General features: G+C 51.1%; 1 protein-coding gene across 4 annotated transcripts in view; it reads right to left on the bottom strand.

Annotated features, from left to right (window-relative positions):
- The window catches only part of BCL11B (BAF chromatin remodeling complex subunit BCL11B), a 103,443-nt gene that overhangs the window by 58,942 nt on the left and 16,551 nt on the right, over window positions 1-27,950 (bottom strand). For 2 of the 4 annotated variants that reach the window (XM_030803446.1, XM_030803445.1), the window contains exon 3: window positions 3,825-4,037. The exons of the other annotated variants lie outside the window; for them this stretch is intronic. In XM_030803446.1, the coding sequence (XP_030659306.1) occupies window positions 3,825-4,037 (213 nt within the window). The remainder of the gene's footprint in view (window positions 1-3,824; window positions 4,038-27,950) is intronic. 4 annotated transcript variants of the gene reach the window in all.

Here is a 27,950-nt window from a genome sequence, read left to right as displayed (position 1 = left end):
ACCTGGGATGCTGCCAGCCCAGGGTGTGCACAAACACACATACCTGTGTGGTTTTCTCCCCCCGTAAAATCACATCCTTCTATAAATAACTGCAGATGCGGTAACAGGCACACAGTTAACCTGTGTGAAACACGTTTACACTGGGGTTCTCCGTATTAATCTGAAGAGATGGGTTCAATGCATCCTGATCCGAAAAGGGACAAAACCAAGTAAGGACGGCAGGCCCATTCCATCTTTACAAAGGCCTGCTTCTTCCTAACGGGTTACTGGGAACTTAATGACTCCTTTCCAACTACTAATTAAACAGGCACTAAAAACACTTAAACAAACAGCCCAGTGCCAGGGACACAAACCACAAAGGGACAAAAAACACCAGAATAGGATAGTTTCAGGTATTGAAATTGATCGGGAAACATGGTGGTGCAAGCTGGTGCGGGCCAATGAACTGGGACCGAATGAAAAAAGAGAACTGTACTGGACATGGTGGCAGAGGGCAGGAGGTAAGAGCAGGCCCCTTAGAAGGGTCTCCTGGAGTGGTCCTAGGGGCTCAGCCTCCTGCAGTCCCAACCCCAGGAACAGGACACTGCCCTTCCTCACGCCCCTCCCAGAGTACTGCAATGAAGCATTGGTTGCTCACAGGCTCTGAGTCCTGGCAGCTCTCAAGGCCTAAAATCTAAAAAGGCCTTTAATGCCAGAAGAAGAGCCAAAGCCAAAGATGTGGCAGGTGCTGGATGGAGAGCCTGGGATCAAATCCCACCTCTGCCACTCCCTCCCTCCCTGCTCCTCCTTCCCCTTCTGCAGGTCCCCACTCCCTGTCCTCCCCACCACTAGACTGCAAGCTGCATGAGGGCAGGGACCTGCCTGCCAACTCTTCCTGTGTGTGCACAGTGCTACAAGCTAGGTGCCTTCCAAATGGCTTCAAGCTAAAGAATGAATAAATGGATGGATGGATGAATGGATGGATGGATGGATGGATACATGGATGGATGTACGGATGGATGGATGGATGGATGGATGGATACATGGATGCATGAATGGATGCACGGATGGATGGATGGATGGATGCATGGATGCATGGATGGATGCATGGATGGATGGATGGATGGATGGATGGATGGATGCATGCATGCATGGATGCATGGATGGATGGATGGATGGATGCATGCATGCATGCATGGATGGATGGATGGATGGATGGATGGATGCATGGATGGATGGATGGGTGCATGGATGGATGGATGGATGCATGGATGGATGGATGGATGGATGGATGGATGGATGGATGGATGCATGGATGGATGGATGCATGGATGGATGGATGGATGGATGCATGGATGGATGGATGGATGGATGGATGGATGCATGGATGCATGGATGCATGGATGGATGCATGGATGCATGGATGGATGCATGGATGGATGGATGGATGCATGGATGGATGGATGGATGGATGGATGGATGGATGCATGGATGCATGGATGGATGGATGCACGGATGGATGGATGGATGCATGGATGGATGGATGGATGGATGGATGGATGGATGCATGGATGGATGCATGGATGGATGCATGGATGCATGGATGGATGCATGGATGGATGGATGCATGGATGGATGGATGGATGGATGGATGGATGCATGGATGCATGGATGCATGGATGGATGGACGTGAGCTGTGAGAACTCAACATCTCTGAACATCATTTTCTCATCTGCAAAGTGAGGACAGTAAAGTATTAGGGTTGCTGTGAGGGTTAAATTCAAGAAGGCACACATGCCCAGCACAATGCAGCACATAGCAGGCCCTCCATACACGTCCTCATAAGGATCCTAGTGGCATGTATGAGGACTTGCTGATGGCAGAGTCCCCCAGAGCCAAGGCAGTGGAAAGCTCATTCGACCTCCTGTAGATGTCGGCAGAGGCAGTGTGGCTCCACAGGAAGACGGGTGGCCTTTCAGGAGGCATCCAAGGACAAATCCCAGTTCTGCCACCCTGGCTAGCCACTCTCCCTCCCCGAGCCTTTGCTTCTCCCTCTGCAAAATGGGGATGGTAACAGCTCCTGCTCAGCACCATACAAAGATGCTAAGCGGGCCTGGCCACAGGAGGGAGCAGCTCAGTCCTCTAGCTGAGTCTCGTCTAGTTCGGCAGCTTCTAAGTGGGGCCAACAGAGGGTTAAGCAAAGCCCTGGGTGAGCCTCTGGCGAGATCAGATTTCTGTGCCACAGAACTTGACTGCGTCCAGTAATAAACACTCAGGCTGATCTTTGATAGCATGGCCCCCCCAGTGGCTGCAGGGGCTGCAGCACTAATGACAGGAAGCCAAGAGAGCAGGGCAACCACCCAGACAGAGCAGGCACCCCCTGCTCAGCAAACAGGGCCTTCCACAGACTCACAGAACAGATCTACTGAGCCAGGACAGGAGCCCTGAGCACCTGGGTACCAGCACAGCCCAGAAAAGGGAGCCGGCATCTTTGCAAGTGGTTCCGACTCCTTCCCAGGAGATTTTGAGTTTTGCTTTGTGCATTTAAGGCACAAGTCCAGTAAGAAACCAGAACTCCCTCTTGGAAGCCAGATCCTATGATGTCACCACCTGTCACAGCAGGGAGGGTATACTAAAGGCTCCAGGCCACCCTACTAGGGAACTCTGAAGCCCAGGGAGCTCTGGACCCTGGGGCAGGGGCTGCCTGTGGCCTTTTACAGAGCTGTGGCCGTGGCTTTTGCAGAGCTGTGGCTCCATCAGGGACCGCCCGTGGGGACAGCTTCAATTAAAAACAAAACCTGCCCAATAAAAATAGTTTTCCTTTCACAACTCAAGTCAAGAGAAAGCCTGCAACATGCCTGGTGACAAAGCAGGGACCAATCAAATCTGCCCCAGCTCTGCACCCCCCTTCTCCTTTCCTGCCCCTGCCACAGAAACCAGGCCACGGCTGCTCACCACATGTGTCTGTGTCAGCATGCTGGCTTGCATGGCCACAGTGCTTTCACACCAGACCCTGCCGAGACGCTGGGGGGACAGACTTGTGAGAGGGCCCTTCGCCCTTGAATTCCCAGGGACCCTAGGCAGAACAAGACCTTGGGTTCCACTTGGGGAGAAGCAGGGCAGGTAGAGGCCAGTTTGTGTCACCACACTGCCCCATCTGCCCACCTGTAGAATGGGCAGCCACACCGCCCGCCCAGGAGAGCAGGATGAGTCGGCACAAACAGCTGTGTCTGGGTCTGGCCCAGAGCCGGACGCACAGCAGGTACTCAGCCCCCACCCCCACCCCTCACACACCCCACAGTGTTTCACTCCCTCTCGTGGCCACAGCTTTTTACGAGGCTCCTTTTGAGCCACTTTTTTTCTTTTTCAAAGCTAATGGGCAACACATTCTCCCAAAGAGAAACTCAGCATTTTGGACGGCTCCAGCAATGTACACAGTCAACCAAGGAATCTTCCCCTAGCCTGGTCTTGGAGGGGCAGGGGGTTGTCTGGGGTGGGGGAGGGGGTGGCAGTGGCAAGGGCAGAAGAAAACCTCAGATGTTAAGTGTTATCCAATTAAGCTGTCGCTAAACAACCCAAAGAAGCCGGATTGGGAGGCCGAGGAATGCATTCTGGGAGCAAGACTCTCAGAACGGGTGGGGGCACCATGGGGGACTCCTGACCAAGGGGCACTGGGCCCTGGCTAATAGTTCAGCGAACATTCTTTACCACTTCCCCTGGCACCCCAAAAAGCCTTCTGGGTGGGAGCTGCCCTTCCTCCCTGGGTCCCCACCTTGCTCCAGTGCTGCCCATGGCACACCCCGCCATCCCGGGGGCCCACCCCCCACCGCGGCGTCGTCTGTTACCTGACAACTGACACTGGCATCCAAAGGGAGCCTCCGTCTGACCCTCACCCTGAGTCCCGTCACCCGAGACCGGGCGCGCGCTGCAGCACGGCAGGGGGAGGCAGGGCGGGAGAGCGCCCAGGGCACGCAGAGGTGAAGTGATCACGGATGAGTGAGGGTGGGAGGAGGCAGCTATGGGGGCCACCGCTGGCAGCTGGGCAGGCCTGCACGGCCCTGGAGAAAAAACAATAGAAAAGACTGGTCAGTCGGGCCCTGGACTGTGTGAGGGGCACGGGGTGGGACGGGGCTCGGGGCGTGGGGCTCGGCTCAGGCCACCCTTCGGGGGTGGGAGGCCCCCGGGGTGCCAGGCCCTGCAGGGAAGGCAATCGGGACACAGGCGAGGGAATGGGCTCGGGGAGGTGGGCAGGGGGCACTGGGGAGGGCCCGGTTTCCACAGCTGCCAGGCTGGGCTGTCAGGGAGGCAGGACCCCGCCTCTGGGGGCCTAGTGCGGGGGGCTGGGTGAATGGGGGCTGTCAGGGCCCCACTCTCAGGAAGGACCCCCCACGTGGGGGCCTCTGGAGCAATCAAACAGGTTCCATTTGGGGATTTGTTTCCAAAACTTCGGGCTACCCCTCCCTGGAAGAGCTGGGAAGCTCAGAGCCTCCCCTGTTTGCTATATCAGGATGGGCTGTTCCTACAGGCCAGGGACACCTGGGGTCCGCTTCCAGGTGTCTGGGCACTGTTAGCCTCCTGCCTGGCAGACCACCAGCCGGGGGCTCTCTCCAGCCCCAAGCACTGAGCATGCTGCACCCAAGCCGCAATGCCCTTCAGAAGGCTTTCACACCCCCGCCCACCACACCCCAAGAAAACCCTGGCGCTGCTCACCCCCTCCTAATGTCTCGGCCTGGCTTGGGAGGCCTCCCGCCATGTGACAGCAAGGACACAGGGCCAGGGCCGGCCCCGCCTCTGCCCAGCCCCACAGCTCGCTCAGCTCTGAAGCAAGGCCTGCATTTGATTTAGCCGTTTATCTTAAATGGCTAAGAGACCACCAGGGCAAAACATTTGTGTGAAGCCCTTGCCAAAACCACAAGTGAAGAAGCCCAAATTCCCTGGGTAAATAATTGAGCAGGGAAGCATCAGAGAGACAAAAAGGAAACGTCAACAAGAGGATGGGCAGCTGGGCCCAGCCGGCTTTGCCAGGGAGGCCCAGCACAGGTCTGCACGGGGCGGGGAGTCTGCCCACTCCAGGGCCCCCACGAGGATTCCGCCATCGCAAGGAGAGCCACAGGACCCTGCAAGCCGCCAGGAGCCTGTCAGTCTTCATTGGACTGAACTTCCTAACACACTGATGGGGACTGGGGCTTAGAATACCCATTGCACAGACCAGGAAACTGATGGTGTGTGACTGCAGAAAACTGCAGACATCAGCAGCCCCATCCAAACCCCAGCTGTCTGGCCCCAGAACCAGGGCTCTTTCTCTGTAGCCCTGGTTTCTCTAAAACATGGGTTATCCAGGATCAGGGCATCAGGGCATTTAAGAAGACCCTCTGCTTAGGGATTGCAAGCTGTCAGTGTCCTGTCAAGAGGTCAAAGCTATCACCAACACTGCTCGGACCCCTCTGAGCCAACAAAGACCTCCTACTAGGTGAGGCCTAGGGCCCAGGGTATTTCTGAGCTGGGGATAGCCCTGGAAGGATGTGGCTGAGGAACCAGTAAACAGTTTCAGCCTCAGATGCTGATGGGAAGGCCATGCTAGATTTAGTGCCGTCCCTCAAGGAAGGTCAGGACCTGCCTCCTCCTGGAAGCCTGCCCTAGCCTGAACCTCCCAGCACTGGACACTGCATTTGATCCTGTCGACTGGTGGTCTCAAATCCCTATGTAGGCCTTCCCTGCAGACCACCGAGGGCTCTGGGTCACCCATCGTCATGACAGCCACCTCACTCAGCAGAGATCCACATTCCACTGGGGGAAAACTGACGCTCAGGGAGATCTGAGACTGGAACCCAGTTGTGTCCCCGAAGCCCGCAATGCTCTGCTTCCCTCTAGGGCTGCAGCTGGGTAAGTGACCAGGGTTCCTGGGATCTCTAGAGCAAGGGCCACATAGTGGGCGGAAGTCTGAGATCCCTGGGCTCAATCCAGCCATTGAAAGCTGCAAAGGCCAAACCCAGGCTCCGGTTCCTGGGTTCTGGGTGAGGCCGCGGCACAGCCAGCACCATTTATCACCACTGAGAAACCAGCAGAAGCAGCTCAAGGCCTGGTAAGGGTTGTCCCAGGTGCTAAGGAGCTGACTCCGTCTCCGCGGTGGGAGGAACAGTTGCAGAGCAGGTAGAAAACAGGCATCTGGCCAGCCCCTTCTCCTGGAAACATCCAACGTGGGGCTCAGGCCAGGGTCTGTAAAGGCGATGTCACACACCACGTGTTGTTCCCTGCATAAGGGTCAGGGGCTAGGCCGCCCTGGACAGGTTTCCTCAGAGTCTCATTAGCAATTCTGACCTTGCTGAAGTCCACCTGCTCCAGGGGCCGGCTCAACTGAGGCAGGGGAGGGGGGCAGCCGGGAGAGGGGCTTCAAATCCCAAGCTCTGCAGGGCCTCTCTGGGGCTCCCAGAGCTCCTTCTACCCTGGGAGAGGTTTCCACATGTGGCAGCTTAAACCCAGAGCCCTTCCCAAAGGTGGGACTCAAGGAATCTGAAGCTACTGCAAAAGCCCAAAGTGATGAAAGGAGCCACATACTGCATGAGTCCATGGATATGAAATGCTCATAAGAGGCAAATCCATGGACACAGAAAGTAGCGGTTGCCAGGGGCTGAGGGGAGCTGGTAGGGGTGTGAGGGGTGGCTAATGGGTACAGAGTTTCTTCGGGGGGTGATGAAAATGCTTGGGACTTAGACAGGAGTGACGGCTGTACCACATTGTGAAGAGATTCAAAACCACTGATTGTACACTTTAAAATGGCCAATTGTACATCATGTGACTCTTATCTCAACTTGAAAAAACAGCCTCAGTACCTGTCCCAGGCCACTTCCCAGCCCCCATCCTTCCTCAGAGGAGGGGTATTTGCCTTTAAAAGTGCAGCTGGGAAATCCAGAAAGCACTTAAGGAGAGCCTGACACCTGGGACAGGGTAAGCACCCACACACGCACGGAGGAAGCCACCAGAGCTCCCAGGCCTCACAGCCTTGAGGACCGAGAGGACTGGATTCAAATTCCCCCTCGGCTGTCTCCTGGCCTCGTGACTGAAGGTGAGTCACTTTCTCAGAGCCTCAGCTCCCTCAACTTTAAAGGAAGGGTCAGGTCAGCCCTGAGCCAGAGCCAGAGATCCAGGAAACACTCACCAAACGGTCACTGTCACTCTCTTGCTTTCCATTCTGAAACTTTCCCCACTCCCTACGGTCCTTTCCAAGGTACATCAGTGATACATCATCACTGCCCAGCAAAGAAGGCAAGAGGATGTGCTCTGAACATAGCACAGCGCCCTACAAAGACCTGCAAGACACTCCCAAAAAAACGCTTGCTTTGGAGGTCTATGCACGAAAAAACAAAAACAAAAACAAGTCTAAAAATAGGGCCCCTAAAATCCCGCTTCTTAGGCTCCAAAACAGGGCAATGCTAGATAAGCTCATTCTTGATGCCTTCATGGGTTTAAGCATTCCACAGGGGTCTGTCACCCGTCTCTCTTCTAGAGGGACTTTGCAGATGCTCCGTTCCTCACACATGCGCACTCACCCAGCGAACACGCCCACCGCCAAGGAGTGTGGAGACACAAAAACGCCTGGAAAAGCCCCAGCCCGGTTTTGGGGGGAATTCAAGCCTTCCCCACCCCTGAAGCCTCCCGGGCGTCCCCTCCCAAATGGGAGGATTACAGATTCCATGTTCAGAGCTAGAGAGAGGTGGTCTGGAATACACTGTGCAGGAGACGTGTATTTTTCTCCCTACTGGTGCCTTTCAATTGATACATTTTTTTAAGCTGAGAACTCCTACTGATAGTGCAGAAATGAGTCATAGATCAAGGAAGGAGACAGCCAGGGAGGCAGCGCGTGTGAGTGAGGGACACTGGCAAGGGAACCTGACAGTCCCCGCGCCCCCTCCCCCCATGCCAAGACATTAATTCTCACAAGTCGGAGAAAATTACTATGCATGAATGCAAAAAGCATGATCAGGAGTAATTAACATGGCTTCATATGCAAATTTTATTAATGCAGAAGTACAAAGTCATTATGCAAATGAAACTTACGTCAACTCTCTTGACAAATATTCATCTCTGAGGCTCAAGTTTCTCCCTTTTTATTTATTTATTTATTTTTCTCTCCCCCCCTCTCTTTTATCTTGGGCTTCTTTTTTTTTTTTGGTGGGGGGAAGGACAGCGGGGGGAAGGAGGTGGCGCTGGTGGACGCTACAGCGGCAACAGCAGCAAGCCACAAGGACTGTTTGACAAGTTTGCAAAGTTGTTTTCCAACCAGAGAAATTTATTCTTGCATTGTTGATTTTTTTTTCTTTTTTTGGTTGTTGGCAGGTACAAGACAGCTCATAGGAGAAGGGGGAAAAAAATTTAAAAAAATAAAAAAAAAGCTCTGGGCAGCAGGCAGCCAATCAAAACGCCAGAGCCTGTAATGAGGGCGATTGATGGCTGTTTGGCTTTTACTGCAGGGTAATGAACTAGAATCCAGTCTGAGGAGGGGGAAAAATATGAATATTCATGAGACTGTGCTCCTGCCTTTGATGATTAAAGAAATTTTTAATATTCAAATAAGCGCTTGCCAAGTGATTAACAAAGAACAAGCACGCAGAAATATGGAAATGGGAGCCGGGAAAGATTTGAGAGGCGAACGTACTGTGCAGGAAAGGCAGCGCCAAATTTCATAAACAAGATAGGCAGATAACCCAATTCGCACGCGGGCAAATAAAAATATTTCTTTCTGATCACTTAAATATTTTGCCAGCTACTTTGTCTTAAGGATGATAGAAAAAAAATGCTATGTATTAAGAGGGTGAGGGGGAAAAGAAATATCGTGAAGTCAAATGCCTGGCTCACATTTAAAAATCATTATCCTGATCCTAGCTCATCTCCTCCCACCCCAACGGGAAATTAGGATTCTTTTTCCGGTTTGCTACAGAGGGAAGATGGAGGAGAAGCCAGCACAGACTTGAAACTCCAGTGCGTGAGATTCAGGCCTGCCTGTTCTGGGTAGGCACGGGCATGAACTGTGGTCATCTGGCACTTCTAGGCTGGTCCAGAGGGAACCCTGATGTCTAGAGGGGAGGGGAAGTGACGCTGGAAAGCTCAGGCCTCCTGGAGGTTCCGTCCCTGGTCTAAACACAAGGAGAAGATGGTCTTCCGGAGAGCAGGGGGCACCTCTTGAGAAGCTGAAAGGGCGCAGATCTTCAGCACAGGGCCTGGCCCGGGGATCTTCAGGGCCATGAGGAAAAGCGCCCTCCACCCATCCCAACGGCTCCAAGAGCTGTCTGCTAAGACTGCACGCTCATATTTTAACAGCTCCACCATGGGTTCACATTGAAGCACATAATAACAGTATTAGCTGGTAAAATGATCCTGCAGTTAAAATACATCTAATTAGCAGCCCATGACATCCATTTTGGCAATTTCCTATTTGAAAGAAGTGGAGTGCAACCTTAAATGAGACAGGCACTGGGTGTTCACCTGACAAGACTGGCCTTCTCATCATTTGTCTTTCTCTCATTCCCTTTTTTTGGGGGTTGTGGGGGGTGTAGAGGGGGAGTGGCTGAGACAGCAGGAATAGAGAAGAACACTTCTAGGGAGGCTTCTTCGTTTGCTCAGTTTCAGAGCTACACAGGTCTTTGGGGGTGGGGGTGACTCAATAAATAAATTCCTTCACTCCACAGGTATTATTTCATTTCTTTTTTTTTCTTTTTTTTTTAGCTTTTAATTACCAAGGTCTAGGAACCAGCAATGACTGGAACTTGTTTTCCATTTCATTGTAAAATATATACCAACAATCCTCATCATCATAAAGCAGAAAGGAAAAGCAAAGCATTTAAGCGAACACGCAGGTTACCATGAAAAGCTGCAACTCTAGGGTGGGTCCCCAAGGCAGGACCAGAGAGGCAGTGGGTGTGCCACGTGGCTCAGCTCACTGCCCCAGAGCATCTGGGGGACCTAGAAATGCCAGGCAGGGCAACGGGGCTCCCCAGGCCCCACCTCCCACTCCTGGATTCTCATTCTCCATCAGACACCACTGTTTTGTCTGGGCACCCGATGACCATTACAGGCCTCTAGTCCCTTGTTGCTACGGGTTTTGGTTTGGGGGTGAACATGTAGGTGTCCTTGGAAAGAAGACCAATGAAAAGGGAAAATCACGTCTCACAAGGGTTTGCACAGCTGCGTTTAAAGAGTTCCTTCGGGGTCATTACACGGGAGACATAAAAACAGTTTGAATCTACGTTTGGCCTCTATGCGGGCAGCCGGCTGAAAGACAGCAGTCCTTGCAGGTGGCTGAGGAGGGTAAGAATTCAAATGCAGGTGAAAGAGCCTGCCCAGCATCCCTCATCAACCATCTAGGCCCTAATGGACCCAGAGAGGGTCAATGAGGGGGCCAGGCTGCAGGAAGTGAGGTGGGTTCACCAGGGGCCTCCAGGAACGTGGGCAACTGCTCATCTTTGGGCTTGAGACCACTTCTACCATCACTTCCACAAGGGACCATCCAGAGATTCCCCAAGGCCACCCACAACCCTGTGTGGCCACCAGGGTATCCACCTGCACCCACCGTGAGAAGGCTTGGCCGTGAGGGAGACTAGAAGCACATCTCGGGGAGCACCCTGAGCCAGGCTGCCCTACTCTAAGCTCCTCCTCTTGGAGCACTTCCGAAATCTCACCCCAGAAAATGGAGAGGCAGAGCAAAGGAATGATCGTGTCCCCCATCGACTCTACCAAAACCTTTCTCCTCCTTCACCAGACACTGGAAAGGGAACATCCTCCCCAGCAGCTGCCTCTTGCAATTTAGAGGCAGGCACGCTTGGGCACACCCCTTCCCCAGGTCCAAAAGCACCTGTTTCATTCACTGCCAACTCCAATTTCCTCAAGACACAGGCGGCTGAAATGCTCCGGGGCTGCCGATCCCCTTTCTGCACCCTGACCCAAGGACTGGTGAAGTGACACCACAAATTCCAACACCAAGGCCCCTGTGAGGGAGCAGAGGACACTTCAGTGTTGCTGGCGAGGAAGGGCATCCCTCAGCCATCTTCTGTGAACCACGGAGGTGGAGGGGGCTGGCCGTTCCAGCCCCTAAGTGGGCATCTGCAGGGGGTAGGGGGGCGCAGTGAGGGACACGCAGCTTGGACTCTTCTTTTGCTTGTCTCTCAGGGAAAATCCTGCAGTGCTCCGAACTACTGAAATGCAAATAAACCACAACCACTTGTCCTCCAGCTGGGACGCTGATCATTCCTTTGCTCCTATGCATCGCGGCTTCAGGACACAGATATAAAAATGAATCTAACTCCTCCGGGTGACCTCAGGCAGGCAGGGTCCACCAAATTGGGGCCCACCATCCTGGAATGGGCAGGCCTGAGGACAACAGAAGGTGAAGCCATGTGTCGCACTGGTTAGAAAAATGTGTGCATGCACATCTATTATCTATAAGAGAGGTTCTATATACATATACATATGCACATACACACACAAACACTCATCTACCAGCAACGTGGACATGTTAAGATGTCTTGCGTGCATCCAACCAGTGTCCACAGAGGCCAAGGACAAATTGCAACCGAGAGATTCTCCAAATCTTACCAGCAAAATCAGCCAGTCAATACCTAACAGAGGAATTGCCCCTTTTCCTCCCAATTTAGGTTTTCTGATCAGAGGTGTGGTAGCTGCTTCAACCTTCAGCAGTCTCTGCTTTCTAAGACAATTTATTTCAAGATCCTTCAGTAATTTTCTCTCCGGTTGCATCCAGAGCCACAAACAGTATGCGACATGTCATCTGCATGAAGCATAACTCGATGAAGAGTGAAGGCAGGCTGCAAACCGAAGTGTTAGATAAATCATTTGGATTCCAAGCATAAAGAATGTGGGACTTAGGGTTGGGACCCTGTAGCCCTTTCCCAGATAGAACTTAGGGGCCAGACTCCAATGACAAGCTTGGCCAGGCATCCCTCAGATATGTTCCTATTTCTTCATTAATTTAGAGCTGGGGGTGGGAGTGGAAATACACAGTTAAGATAGAACTCACATGTCACACAAGGCAAAAACCAGGAAACTCATCTTCAGATTGGGTGCCTACAGTGAATTTTAAACTAAGGACACCTTTTTCTATCCCCTCAGCATCCACTGTGCCTGACCCTTGAGGAATGACCCGGAAAACACTGAATCCTGACACGTGTTAAGAATCTGGCCCTCTCTAAAACATGTTTACAAACTGGGGAGTTCAGGAAGTTGTGGTTCCAAGGTCCCACAAACTCCAATGCTGGCTTTTGCTCAACGGCCATGCACAGACAGTGCAATGGAATAAACAGAAGGAGGAAGGCTGAGCTGCGAGAATCCTGGAGAATTACGAATGAAAATAAACAGCACAGCCAATAAAAAGAACATAAAGAAAACGGAGTGCCCAGCAAGGAGGTTACTGGGATGACTCAAGCCCGAAGCAGCCAGAAAAGGGAACAGAAATTTCAGGTGCAGATGGAGTCATGGATATGAGGGATGTAAGCATCATCCACCTTTTTAAGATCAGACCATAAAACTCTACCTGAGCAATAAGGGAACAGAGAACCACAGGGCCAGCAGGGTTTCTTATTTCAGATGGAACAGAAATGAATTTGGTTAGTAGAAGGTTAAAAAGAAAGAAAAAGGAAAGAAAGAAAGAAAAGAAATCAAATTGTAAAAAGGAGGACCCTGCTATAGTTTAAACGCACATTTTGTTTTGGGTTGCATTTAACAGAATTATAGGCAATTGATTTCTACTATTATAATAAAAAATTACAGCCCTCCCCTGGATTTTGTTTATGATTAAATCTCTTTTTTCCCTTTCATTTCTTTTTTCCTTTTCCTAATGGACTTACAGAGTACCGAGGTTCAGTGCTTTGCATTACATAGAACAAAATCTTTCTATGGCCTCTTTATGTTCCTAAGCCAAGTCTGAAATGTCACTGACTAAAAAATTGAACAGGCCTGTAATTACTTTCAACAAAGTAGTTCCTTTAACTGAGTTTTCTGTATGTAGATGGCATTTAATATACCTATTGTAAGCCTTCTTTTCAGCACAGGTAACATTTGATGGCAAAAATCACAAATTTTCTTCTAAGGGAGCCGTCTGACAGCCACCTTCTTACTTATTTTTTGACGTGAAATCCGTTTTCATCTCCTAACACACTAGCGGTGACGTGCAGTGTGTGCACAACAAAATTTGTAAAAATTAACACTTCGCGGGATTAATTTAATAAAGATTGTTAGCACATTAACACTAGTAACATTGCTCCTTACGATTCATCTAGCCACGCTCGAGACGCCGCTATAACAGAGGTTTACATTCAGCTGAGGTTTATACCGCTATTTAATGTAATTAAAGAAACCGGCAGCGCAGTCCTCAATGGAAATATCATTTCTATTGCAGAGTATTCCCATTAGAAGTTGGGGGAAATCATAGCACGCTGATTTTGATTTTGTTGTAATTTTTTTTTTCTCGGCTGTCTTTGAAACAGAGCTGATGTGCTGGACCTCAGACAGAATTTACTGCAGGAACCCTGCAAAGATCCCGCGGTAAGACAAGCCTCTTCTCCCTACAGGAGTGCCCAGTATTTATATGCCACTTACTTGGTTTTAAACTGTTTTTTTTTTTATTATTATTTTTAAATCTACAGCCTCTGTTTGGCTGTAATTACCCAGGAAGTTCTCTGCCCAGCAGCACCCCATCATGAAATATACCCCAAAACAACATCACAGATAAGAGCCCAGAGGCAGGGAGATCTCTGGGGCCACTCTGAACACATCAACAATCGGAGTGTAGCTAGGATCCCAACAAGCTCCAATTCCAGATCAGGGCGAGAATCTAACTGTAATCTCAGAGGCAGAAAGCAGCAAGCATCGCTCAGGAGGCCTCAGAGACTAAACAGACACAAAACCCAAAAGAAAAAGAAAAAAAAAATCTTCGCACCACATCACCAAAATGGCAGAGAAAATTAAGTCTTGGGGCTGAGATGAAGGGAACCTGACTCAGCTCCTCCGCCTCTGACAGCTGCCTCCTGCCCTTGGAGCGGCCAAGTGCAAACAAAAATGAGACCTTTCTTCTCTAAACCTGCTTGCTACACGTCCCTGTGCTGTAAGGGGTACCATGTCGCTTTTTTTCCCTTTCCCTAAGTGCATTTTAATATCCTTATTCTACATCCTAATTTTTTTGAAAAAAACATCAGTGTCATTAAAAAAACGTCACTCTGTTTTGCAAAATCCAGCAGCTTCCTTGGCAGCGAGAAAGGCTGGCTGGCATTATCCCCTCATTTGACAAAACTACTATTTCTGGGCATGTGGTCAAAAGCAGGTAGGAAGCAAATGCTGAGAAATAAGGAAGTAAAAACAGCCAACAGATTTTTCACTACCGAGGACGCCAAGCGTAAACATGATTTATTTAGCTGTGTTTAACGTGTCTGTCCTCCACTCGACTACAAGCCCACTTGGGTTTAAGAAAAGGGTGGGTAGAAGGGGACAGGAAAAGGGGAGTGAGGAGGACATCAGGGAGAGGGAGCAGGGGCAGGCGGCGCTGAAGGGAGACTTCCTGAACGGTTGGGTTCAGAGTTTTAGGAGAACAAGAATCCTCTACCCCAAAATACATGCATGTGTCAAAAGAAGGCAGCACTAATCTGCTGGTTAATTAACGAGCTGCCACGAACAAAAGATGGAAGACCCAGTTCATACAGACAGTATTTACATGGGCGTTGCGTGATCTCGTCCCCCTGCTTCTCTACCTTTTCTCGCAAACCCTGTGGGCTGGGTACAGCGACAGGCGGAGAGGCCCGTCAGGTTGGAAGGGTTACGAGTCCAGCCGTGCAGAGGGGAATATCACTGCCTTCCTTGCCCAGCCTTGCATGCCCATGTGGAATTTACTTAGATCTGTATTCAATTAAGAAGCACCAGACAGCTCCTGGCTCCAAGCCTGCACCATCGCAGACTCCAGGTATCTGCTGTTCCCGTGGTCCTCTCCTTTCCCCAGCCCCATGGGGAAAGGAGAGGACCACACTCTTCCCACCCCAGCCCAAAGTCTTGGCCCAGCCAGGGTGAACAAACCAAATATATAAAGAAAGCTTCTGTATTTCCTAACTAACAAGACTAATCCAGAGGTTTTGGGCCCTGCCAGAGGTTATTTTATTAAAAACCTAATTCAAGTAATCCAGCTTTTGCTGGAAAAAAGAAACCAAGCCACTTCCAAAGAAAAGCAACAACCAAAAAGTAAAATGGAGCCCCAACAGGACACTTAGGCCCTCTGGCTTCCCTAGTGAAGGTACCCTTTCATAGGAGCCAGCTGTGTGCTCCATGGGGATAAGTGCCAATTTTTGTTAGCTCTGAGAGGCGGTGAGAATTTCCTCACCGGTCCGCTTTGAGTTCCTTCCTCACCGGCACCTAGCAAGACTGTGCATTTAAAGACTGCTTGCTGTATGCATTCCTCCCTAATCCAAGTCTATATGTCCCCTGTCCAGCTCCTCTCCTTCTGGGGCCTGAGACCAAATATCAGGAAAAATACCTTTTCTGGGGTATTCAGGTCAAGAGCAGCAGTGACACTATTCAGTGTCAAGATTCTGAATCATGTGACAGTCCCAACAATAACAAGGAGCTGGGGTGGGGGAACAGTCCTCTAAAATGAATGGGGAGAGGGGTAAGTTTCCTATTGGTATCAGGTTACTAAATTGAAAAACCAAGTTCCCCCCCTCCCCACATAAACCTCCTCCCAAAGCCCCTAATTCTTCCTCCTTGCAGTAAAAAATTACACCCTCTACAAGCAGCTATTTGATTCGTTTCCCTTTTGCAAATTAGTCACCCTGCCCCCACGGACTGAACAATAACAGTTCTCCATTTTTATGATGTCCTTGAAATCAGCAATTGCTTCACTCCTACCTACGGGTTTGTTTTCATATCTGGACAGGGACAGGGAAGTAAACAATTGGCTAGCCCCATTTTATGGATGAAGCAACTAACAGATGAACTGGTTTGCCCTGGGCTGTTTAGGAAGTCAATGTATTTGAGACTATCCGACACCACATGCCAACGTCTAGATTCTGCTGCTTTAACAATGACATGGCTCCTGATGCTCCAGCAACAACAAATATTATTGAACCTCTAAGCAGGACTCAGGTGCCACTCTGGAAGCCACCCTTGTAGGAAATCCTATACAAAAATCTAGGCTTCTCGAAGCAATAAAATTGAAGATGCTTAACACAGCACCTCCGAAGGAGGATTCTCCAGGATCCCTTTGGCTACCAATTGCACTGGTATTTCAACATGATCCAGCTGATAGAACCCCCCATTTCCAGGCAAATCTCCCACACATTGCTCCTAAAATAAAAAAATAAAAAAAAATAAAAAAAAGCAAGGCAAGTGCCCTACAGACACATGGCAGGGCTCGGAACTACACGCTGCAGGGCAGCCCACCCTGCCACTCAGGCGCAGAAAGTGTGCCCTGCAAAGACGCCAGAGCACCCTGGGGGCTACCAGTTCTCCTCGAGGAAGATCCTGAACAAGAGCCTTCCACCACACTGTCCAAGCCTTAGTCCAAACATACAGGGAGAAATCACACGTCATTCTGATCACTGTTGAGCCGTCAAAATAAAGAAAAGGAAAATGAAAAGTCAGCCTCTCCCTCAGTGTACCAGCCAATACTTCAGCCAACCACAGGTTACCTGTCTTTCAAGCAAAACATGAACAATTACCGCCCCCCGCCCCGACACACACCCCTAGTCTCCAAAAATCCTAAAATGTACATCCCTTTAAATGAACTGCAGAGACCTAGGATGGGGCCCCTCAAACACACACACACACACAATTAGCGTTTCATCTTTCTTTCTGTAAAGGAATCCGGTAACATAAATATTAATCAAACACGAGAATCTGCCAGTTCGTTTTGGACCATTATGAGTGCTGGATTGTGATCTTTACCCGTATTTACAGATATTCAAAGGCAGATTCTATCTTGTTAGAACTGTTATAAATGGACGTCTGAGAAATCAGCGAGCAAGTTCAGACAGATATGAAAACCTTCCTGTCCAGGACTGGCAGTAGCTTTGAGCTCCCAAGTGTTGAATTTGTTACCTTTTCCAGAGGGCTTTCAAAAAATAAATTGACAAATGCCTTCAGATTCCTCCACCAGAAAAGCTGGCTGCTCAAAGTTCGGGTTAGCTAAATCTGAGATTTTAAAATCAACTCTTACTCAAAACGCCATGACGGTGCCGTTTACACAATACTTGCCTTGAGAGCACAGCAAGTGTAATATACTGTTTCATATTATAAGTATATATGTATACGCATATTTTTAATACTACTTTGACTCTTGTTATAGCAAATCTATTCTGCTGGTTTAGATTTATTTCTGAAAAATGGAAAATAGAGATGTGGCTCCAATCCTAGCCTGGAAAAGCTGTCACAGTGAAGGTAAACTTTTAATCGGCTGCAGGCGAACAGCATACAGTTTTATTTCCAGAGTAACAGCTTTGGGAAAATGTTTGAACATTTTCTTAAGAGCTTTGTGGTGGACAGGCTGGGCGTCCAACCACTGCTTTTCTGGGCCTTTAAGGGTCTGTCGAAGTGCTTTGAACAGTTGGAGGCCAATTTTTAACACACAAAACTAGACACTCCTAGCAAGGTGACGATTTGCATACAAATTCTTGTTGGAAGAGGTTATCCTAAGAGAAGTCAGGCTGGAAGGAGGACTGACATTAAATCCCTGTAATTCCAGGAGCTTCGGTGTCCCACTCTAGTGGAGGGTTCCATTCCCACACAACTGGGAAAACACTTTTGTCCTTGAGAAAAGCGGGCTTACTCTCCTCCCGCTCGGGAAGAAACTAAGGTCCCCACGAAATCCCCACTTTGAGATGGGGCTGTTGCCCCTGGATGATCACATTTTTGTACTAGGGAACTCCCGGAGGCTCCTTCCGTCCCGGCCTCACCTGGATCCCGGGAACCGCCCGCTCCGTCCCGCCAAGGTGGGCTGAGAAAGACCGCGCCACTCATCAGGGCAATGGCGGCGGGCGGAAGAGGGATCCCCGTGCGCCCCCAGCACCCGGGACGAATGCCACCCCGGCGAAGCGACCTGACCGGCGCGCAGCGGCTTCGGGGAGGGGACCACTTCCACATTCCCCATGTCCGAGAAGGTCACCCACCCGGGAGAGCGCCCAAGGGCCAGAGAGGAGGCGACTGGTGGAGGAGGGGCGGCCCCGTGCGCACAAAGGGGCCCGGGGCCGGCAGGCTCCCCGCCCTTGACCTTGGGTCTCCGCCTCCATCCATCTCCGCCGGCTGCCAGGGAAGGGGGCTGGCCTGGGGCCAGGGGCGTGCTCGCTGGGCTGCTGCTGGGCTGGGGACCGACGGGGGCGGGGGGGAAAGGGGCCAGGAAAAAAGACTCCAGGGCTGCAGAGTGCTCCGAGGAAGCCTGCATTCCACCTCCTTCAGGAGCAGGTCCCGAGGCGGCTCCGATTCACTGCATGCCCCCCCGCCCCCCAAAGCAAAAGTTGCACGAGGGAAACCCCTTCCCAAAGCGAGCCCTTCGACTCGCCCACCCCCCGCCTTCCTCGGACCCAGGCCGAGTGGGGGAGGGGAGTGGCAGGGGAGGAAGAAAGGAGCGCGCCTTCCCAGCGAGGCCAGACGCGGGCTGGGTCAGCTGCGCCTCCGCCCGCCCCTCGCCGCCCGGCTCAGGCAGCTGCTCCATTAAGCCGCCGAATTATGCATGGACCTTGAGCCCTCTCGGCCCTCCCGCCCCACCAAGGCACAATCAACGTGCGCAGCGGGCCCGGGTCAGAGAGAGAGGGAAGGAGGTGGACGATGGGCGCAAGGCCGTGGGCGAATCAGAGGCCGGCGGCCAGGCGGGGGCCAGGCGCGCCCTAAGGCCTCGGAGCAGCGCCGAGGCGCCTCCCGACCCGGCCAGGGCCAGCCGGGAAAGGGGCACAGCTCGCAAGCGGGGGGACCGCTCGCAGGGGAGGCCCCCGCGCAGTTTTTAAGTTGCCAAAGTGTCCGCGCCGTGTGGGGTGCGCGGTCCGGGAGATGCAGCCGCCCCCGCGGAGCTCTGCGCCCCTGGCCTCGGGGAAGGCCATTGTGTTCTCCTGTGTGGCAATGAAGGGGGCTATGGACCCCAACCATTGAGCCCTCGGAGGGAGGGGCCTGAAGTCCCCCTCGGGCAGGGCGGGGGAGGCCGTCTCGCGGGCGGCGGAGAGGATGGGTATGATTTGCTCGGGATAGGCACCGTCGCCGGGAGGGGAGGAGGCCAAGCTTGAGGAGGGGCTGCTGGAGATGGAAGGAAGCGAGAGGAGACTTGCAAGTTGCAAACGTTGGGGAAACCGGAAAATTGCAGTAGTGGGGGGGCAGCTGGCGACCAGAGGTTCAGAAGCAGAATTGGGAGGACTTCGATGTCCACCCCGCAGACAGTGACCCAGACCCCAGAGGCTCCGCAGCCTGGAGCCTCGCGTCCCGCCTCCCCGCAACACGCTGTTTTCAGCGTTCCAGACCACGGCGCTGCAGTCTACGCTGCCCTGACGCTGGAGTGTGGACCTTGTTTTGCTCCTCGGGGGCCGTCTGTTTCTGGAAATGACTTCTTTCTCTCTTTCCCCTTCTCCCCAAAGCAAAGGCCAGGTCAGGAAAATTATATACTTCGTTTTCCCAACAAATAAAGTCGCCTAGTTTGCAGGGAAAGTTTTACAAGCCAGTGATGCAGAGAGAAGACCGCACTGTTTAGCTTTCTTAATTGGCTGGCTTTGAACTTGAGGTGGGAGGAGAAAAGAACCCGCTCCAGCCCCAGGAATACTTAGTTTTGCTGGGTTTACCAACTCCAACAGTTTTTAGCCAGCTGCTGAAGGTGGCAGGAGTCACTGAAGGTTTGTCCCATTTTCTCCCGAACAGAGAAGAATTCAGACAGTTGTTGTCTCTCTGAGCCCAGGACAGCCAGTCTCTGCCCTCAAACCCCAAGGGAGGAGCCTGGAATCCCTGGTTGGCTGGCTACACTCTCCAGAAGGTGTGCTCTACCCTGAAAACGGCTTTGAAATAAAGCCACCTTCTCCACTCCTTTCCAGGATGCCTTTGGCACCTGCAGTCATCAGGAGGTAGACGCGTGTTTTCTGGACACTCTTGTGGATTGGACGGATGGCTTCGTCTGTGCCATATCACTAGAGGCACAGCCTAGGCACTGGGGCTACCAGCCCCTAGGGCTCTGTGCCTCTGGATTCATCTTGAGTAGACGCCGACCCACGCACCTGTTTGCCTGTACCTTTGAGGTTGTGTCTACACCCGCAACCATAGAAGCTGCCCAGGCACTCAGCCCCCAGGGCAGGGGATGGGGGAAAACAGCCCTGATCAAACATTACCTTGGCTTAGAGACAGAGCAGGCTGCCCTGGGCTGGGGGGCTCACCCTGCCCTTGGCTGCTACCTTCTCTCCACACCAGGAGTGGGGGAGTCTGACTTTTCACCTCCAACAAAAGTCTACTTTGTTACTATTTTCCTGCCCAGAGGAGCCCGTGGTCCCAGTTTCCCAGCTGTCTGAGCAGCCAGAGGCAGATGCTTTCCCAGACCTGTGGCTCATCAAGGGGTCACTCCTCCCTCCCTCCCTGCTCTCCTCTCCCAGCCCTCAGCACGGACTCCTCCTTTCTGAAACACCCCAGGATCCTCCAGACCAAAACCAGCGGACCAGCAAGAAGGCATCAAGAAAACTTAAAAACAAAATAAAATGAAGCCTAGGGTGCCTTGCCTTCTCCAGCAAGGCCTCTTCTTCCCTGGGTCCAGCTCAAGGCTTGTAAGTCCTCATCACACCCTCCCTTGAGGAGGCTCCCACTCCGTGTGCCCAGAGGTCACTGGCCACCCCCAGCAGGCTCTGGGCCAGGGTGGGTCCAGATCATGCAGGGCCCGAGGTTTATACGATTCAGGGTACACTCATCACAAAGAACAGAATGTCAAACCACACAGGGACACTAGGGACAGGGCCTGGTCACACGAGGGGCTCTGAGCTTCAACTGTTAACCTCACAGCGAGTGGACCAAATTCTCCCAGAAGGATCTTCACAGCCTGGGGCAGAAAGACCTAAGCTTTCAATCTAACAGTTTTCATTTTCACCACCAATTTCTTCAGAGAAAACTGACCCCTAAGCCTCATTAATGTGAAAAATGAGGAAAGTTGGGGGAACTACTAGGTGGGAAAGGAATTGAGGTGGGAAATGCGCGACCTTCTGCCTGGCTCTTGCAGCTGTTAGAAACCACTGGTGGCTCCATCTCACATTTCAGCCCAGCAGACTCAGCCCCAGAGACGGGGAAGATCTGTCTGCTCAAGGTCACACAGCATGCCAGCCACAGTAGGATGCCATCCTAGGTCTCGAGCCAGAGTCCACTCTGCCTGCCTCTCCCCACTCTGGACTCAACAGGGCCACTTGCCTGTAACTCATGACGAGGTGGGGGCCAGCTCCTCCCAAAATGCAGTCAACATGAAACCACAGATGTGTGCAGGACAGGTGGGTGCCTACTGTCTTGGTTCTTTCACCCCACTCTGGAACCCAAGTCCCATCACCAAGATTCGACCTCAGAGTGGAAATCACTCATTGCCCAGCCAGGAGCAGAAAGGGCCTGCACCAGCCACAGTTCAAGAACACAGGATCCCACGAGGCCTGGGCTCCTGGGACATGACACAGTGAAGACCCAGGGCCTCTCTGGGAAGTCAGGAGCCCGTCCTCTTTTTTTTTGTTTTAATTCTAGTCTTAAGTTCTGGTGTACATGTGCAGGATGTGCAGGTTTGTTACGTAGGTAAACGTCTGCCATGGTGGTTTGCTGCACCTACCAACCCATCACCTAGGTATTAAGCCTAGCACGCATTAGCTATTTTTCCTAATGCTCTCCCTCCCAGGAGCCTGGTCTCTAGGTGCAACTGAGCTGGTGACTCACAGGACAGCTGTGCAAGGTACCTCTCTATGACTCAGTTGCCTCATCTGCAAAATGAAAGTAATATCTGATTTACCACCCTCGTGGTGCAGAGAGGTGGATGGAATGTAGGCACAGTTATGACCACAGTGAAGAACCTAACTGCCAGAGTTGACACTCTGGGACCCTACTCACCGCTGTGTGACCTTGGGTAAATAACTTAACATCTCTGGGCTTCAGTTTCCTCTTCTATAAAGTGGGGCTGATATTAGCATATCATAAAGTCATAGGGAGGATTACACCAGTTAGTATCTGCAGAGTCTTTAGAATAGTGTCTGGCACACAGTAAGATCTAGTGAGTATGAGTTAAATTTAACATCAGGCTGGGTGCGGTAGCTCGTGCCTGTAATCCCAACAGTTTGGGAGGCCGAGGCGGGTGGATCACCTGAGGACAGGAGTTTGAGACCAGCCTGGCCAACATGGCAAAACCCCATCTCACTAAAACTACAAAAATTAGCCAGGCAGGAGCCTGTAATCCCAATTACTCAGGAGGCTGAGGCAGGAGAATCTTTTTTTTTTTTTTTTTTTTTTTTTTGAGATGGAATCTCCTTCTGTCATCCAGGCTGGAGTGCAGTGGCATGATCTCAGCTCACTGCAAGCTCCACCTCCCGGGTTCACACCATTCTCCTGCCTCAGCCTCCTGAATATCTGGGACTACAGGCACCCGCCACCACGCCCGGCTAATTTTTTGTATTTTTAGTCCAGACGGGGTTTCACCGGGTTAGCCAGGATGGTCTCGATCACCTGACCTCGTGATCCCCCCGCCTCGGCCTCCCAAAGTCCTGAGATTACAGGCGTGAGCCACCGTGCCCAGCAGGAGAATCTCTTGAACCTAGGAGGCAGAGGTTTTGGTGAGCTGATATCGCGCCATTGTACTCCAGCCTGGGCGACAGCGAGACTCTGTCTCAAAAATAAATAAATAAATTTTACATGAAATTAGGAAAAACCCAATCTCTTTGTTTCCTCAGTGAAAAGATGACCCCAAAGGCACGGAGTGACAGCCAGTCAGCCTTATTTCTATAGATTATCAGCAGAGCCCACTCCTAACAGATTCTAGACCTGGTGGTTAATGCATTAGCCAAGCATGCAAATGAGCAACAACTGCCCAAAAAAGCTGTCAAATGCCTGATAAAAAAAAACTTTAGTCAATTACTAACTATTTACTGTCAAATAGACGAACTAAGAATAATACTATTAACTCAGGCTGAATGTTGGTTAAGTTCACCCCTTGGGAGCCCAGCTGCCTTTCTCTCTTTTTCTTACCTTATCTCTCTCTCCTGTTTCCTGAATTACTGCTGGAAGTATGGAACTACGTACATAAATCAATAAATAAGGCCTCAAACCTTAAGAGAAAAAAAAAAGACACCCATCTATGTGACCAGTATTATCTCTCTTTTTTTTAATCCAATAAAACTTTCAACTACAATCAGTGCTGATGTCACCCATTTTAGCTGCACACACTCTTGACTCTGGTTTGCAGAGTTCACATGGCAGGTGGGTCCACCGCCTCCCTGGAAGGCCAGCGGGACAGGAAGGGCTCACCCCCTTTCCCAGCTAAGGAAACTGGGACTCCACCAGGGGAGATGGCCTCAAGCTACAGGGCTGGGCACCCTGGGATGGCAAAAAGTCACCTGCCCTGACTCAAGATAATTGGGGTCTGGACTCAGCTCTGCCAGTAACTAGTTACGTAAGTTCAGGCAAGTCACTGAGCAGGTGAGAAGGGAAGAGTTGGCAGCAAGGTCCTTCCAGGAGGCTAGGAAGCCAGACCCTTCCTCTGGATCCCACCGGCAGGATCTCCATTATTAACAACAGCTAAAACCCACAGGAACCTGTTCTATGTATACCTTGTCTAAATCAAACCTTATAACAAGCCCAAAACACAAGGAACATTATCTCCAGTTATAGGGACTGAGACCTGGGGAGGTGAACAGTTGGCTGACAGTCACAGAGCAAGACCCTGGCAAAACTGCAATTCCACAAAATAAAACAAGTAATTTGTATTTATGGGGGAAAAGTCTATGCAACAGTGAATATAAAATAAAAGAAATAATCGTATATATGGGAAAAAATCTAAAATTCCGGCCCAGGTGCACCTGAATTTACACTGTACTGCATTCTTTGTCACCACCCATCTCTCCAATGCCCTCATTAGGAAGTACAGGACAGTATATACAAAAGCCACAGACTGCAGGCCACAGTCCCTGGGGGTCTGAGGAATCCTGGCTGTATCCACAGGGTCATATCTGCGATGGGCTTCAAAGACCATTTTGGATGGGGTCAGAGGTGGTGCCCACCCATCAAGGCCCCACCAGCCAGACAGACAGAGTTAGAATACCCATCCCCCAAATCCTCCACACCCCTTGCTATCCAAGGAAACTAGGCCTGACTGGGTCTGACTCTGCTTTGCTGTGTGACCTTCAGCAACTCCCTTAACCTCTCTGAGCCCCAATTCAAAGTGGGGTTAGAAACATATATTTCAAGGTTGAAGAATTAAGTGAGATAACCCAAGAAAAGTGTCTAGCATAGTGAGGAATACCAGGTAGCGCCCCTCTTCCCCACCACCCACCAGCCCAGCCCGAACTCTGCCCTGTTCAGCCATCCCAACACCCAAACGCCAGCCTGAACCCAGGGCCATGTCCCTCAGACAGAACACTGCACTATTCCTCGGTGCAGACAGAGCTAATAATTAGCTGTCACGATTTAATAATAAAAAAAGATAATCCGTGCCACAACACACATGGATTTAACTCATCTTAATTTGAAGGGAAAATAACAACTCTAAATAGATCAAGTGCAAGTTTTTTAAGGCAACCTGCGAGTGGGGTTTATCTCCAGTTTCCAGCACAAGCAAGTTATTTAGTTTCTCTCACTGGCCAAGCTAATATTTCTTTTCACGTTTATTTTATTTATTTTTAAAAGTCGGGGAAGAACATTCCCAAAGCAGCATGTAAATCCCTGGGCTCGTCAGAAGTCCTTTTCTCTGACACATTTTGCTTAGCAATGGGTCACTGGGGCCCCAAACCAAACCATTATCTGTGCCCCACCTGCTAAGAGAATCTCCCAGGTAGATGGCGCGTCCTCCCTGGGTTGCGGATGAAGACATATCAAGTGGGCAGGGACATCGCAGCCAGGGCTGCCTGCCACCTCCAAGCCCAGAGGGATCTGCCACCTCCTGTCACCTGCTGCCTGTCTCCGCACTTCTCCAGAAAACTGACATTCAGGACTTAGAGGGTTAGGGAGGCAGGCCTATGAGTGACAGCTGATAGTTAATTCCTCCCTCTGTAGCTTCATTTGGTTATGGAAGGGCTGATAACAGGCAAAAGCAAATTCCTGGTGATCAAGCGCCTCCCCTTCAGTGACTTATCACGTGGGAATCATATGGAGGAACCTGTAGGAAGTCACCGTGAGAGAGATCCCAGGCAAGTGATCATGGTTTTGACCAAGAAAAGCATGCACTCAGCGTGCTTCCAAGCAGGGTCCACACTTTCCTGTGTTTGGCTTTCTAGAAGCATCCACTTCTCAATCATCTGCCTCAGGCCCAACCTGTACCAGGTGGATGCTTCCTCATTTCATCCTCAGCATAACCCAAAAAGGAGGTGCAGACGAGGAAATGGAGGCCCAGAAAAGTGAAGTGACTCACACAGGTGGCCAGCAGTGAGCGACGGGGCTGGGATTCCACCCGGGAGATGCCAAAGCCTGTGCTCCCTCACCCTGAAATCCCCCTGCCGGCTCCTCAGAGTGCACTGCCAGCAAAGAGATCCTCAAGGGACAGTCACCTAACAAAAGGCAGAATGGACGGGAGAGAGTCTACTCCATGATGACACTGCCTGTGATGGTGGATTTAGTCCCACAACCCAGTGGCGGTTTGTCCCAACCCTGACAGGAGCCCATTGCCAAGAAGACCGGTGCAAGCTGCTCTAACGCCCGAAAATGCGGCGGAGGAGGGAAAGCCAAGCGCCAGGAAAAGCTCCTATTTGCAGCACACCTACCCCCACCGTGTGCCAGGCACTCATCATAAATGTCACAATGACAGATGAGGAAACCGCGGCTCAGAAGGTCAAGTCGCTGCCGGAGACTGGCAGGGAGCAGGGTGGGGCTCTGACTCGGGCTGTGTTCTTTCCCACACAGCAAGAGACAGCCTTCAAACCCCAAACACCCTGAAAGCCTCTTTCTCCTCACCCCTCCTCAAAACACCCCTCCCAGATAATGGCTTGGCAGCACCACGTGCTCTTTGCAAACCCTGGAACACCTCTCAGCTCCCCCAAAGGATGGGTCCTGTGCTCCCCTGAACTCCCACAGAGGCAGGGAGGATGCCACAGGCAGGAACCTTAAGAAACATAAAGAATGTAAACCTATAGGCAGCGATGTATCAGAGGCACCATAGCTGCCCTGAGTCAGACCACCAGCTAAAGAACCTGCCTCTGACGAGCTTCGCCCCATCCCCAGACAGGCCTCAAACAAGCTTCCAAAGACCTCCTCTGTCCACAGCGAATGCTCAGCAGGTAGCGGAGCCCTGGATCCAGAATGCACACATCAAGAGCAGGGCTGCTGCCAGCTCACACTCTGCCCATTATCCCCACGTTGGACACCCACTCCCTCCTCTGGGGGCTCTTTACCTGGGGATCCAGGTGGGGACACCCAGGGCGGAGGAAGGGCCCAGGTGCTCAGTTGCTGAATGAATGAATGAATGAATGCCCTCCAGAAAACAAAGCTTCAGAAACTTCCTCCCTCTACCTTCCTACTTCTCTATCATTTACCAAAAATAAAAATAATAGTAATTACTCTCCAGAATGACTATTCCGAGGAAACAGCTGATAAGGGGTCCACGACCTAGTGTGATGACTGACAGAATCCCCCTGCAGTTCTCACCCTGGCATCTCCCTTAAGGGTGGGAGGAACCCCCTTCGGGCCTGCCTCTGGAGTCCCCACTTCTAGAAGCGCCTGGTAGCAAGGAAGAGCGGGGACCTGCCTGGGTATTGGGAAGGTTGCTGGCCCTGGAAAAGGCAGGACCCTCACAGCCACCAGGACCCTCGAGGTCACCTCACCCTGGACTCCTCTGAGCCTGGACAGCCAAAGCCAGAGGCAGAGTCCAAGAATTAACAGCCACCCGCTCACCAGCTACTGGCCGGGGCCAGCAAGGCCCTGGGGACAATAGCAGGTCATGGAGGGATTGGAGCACTCCACGGAGCCCCGACCAGGAGGCAGAAGCCTGGAGGGACAGCCAGCCCGGGGGCCAGGAGCGTGGGCAGCAGCTGGACGGGTTTCCGGAAGCCTGGGCGGAGAAGTGCCCGTGATTCCTAGTCCCCCTCTTAAAATATAAAGACTCAATTATCTCTGAGCAGCTTGCTTTACACATGAATTGACACATTTATTTTACAATAAATAACTGAAAGTTATCTGTGTTTCCTTTACTGTTAATCTACACAGAGAAATAATAAACAGGGCTTGTCTACAAAAATGCAACTACTGCAGTCCTCAGAATTCAATTAAGCTAAAATAATTAATGCTCCCAGCATATTAAATTACTTTATACGTTTGGGCCACTGAAGTTTTATTCTTTAATCTTTCCTTTTTATTAAATAAAAAAAGAAAAGAAAAGTTGGTGCCCAAGTAGGCAGGGAAATAGGAGGAATGGGAACTAGAAAGGCAAGCGCATGGTGTGCTGTTAAAATGGGATGGTCGTCTTCAGCTGACACAGCATGTAGACTGTTTTGTGCCTTTGATTAAAATAACATTTTAAATGCTTTGAACAAACATATCTCTTTAGACTTCTAAGGGATTATTTTACATATTTCTTCTAGAATGAAGAAATCCATTCGTCCTGTTGCTGAACAGAAAGGCCAAGAATATCTTTCGTCACACATAAAATAAAGATACTGTAGGCTGCTGCAGTATCACAACCTGGAAAAAACAAAAAACAAAAAACAAAAAAAACGGGGGCCAGGGGGTGGGAGGATGAGGACAAAGCTGCCTTGGAGATTAACTTTGCCTTTTATGAAATCACATTTAGTCACTTTCTTAAACAAACCTGCCAC

The sequence above is a fragment of the Nomascus leucogenys genome, chromosome 22a (genome assembly GCF_006542625.1).
Source record: "Nomascus leucogenys isolate Asia chromosome 22a, Asia_NLE_v1, whole genome shotgun sequence".
Lineage (NCBI taxonomy): Eukaryota > Metazoa > Chordata > Mammalia > Primates > Hylobatidae > Nomascus > Nomascus leucogenys.
This window is presented reverse-complemented; position numbering and strand designations above follow the sequence as displayed.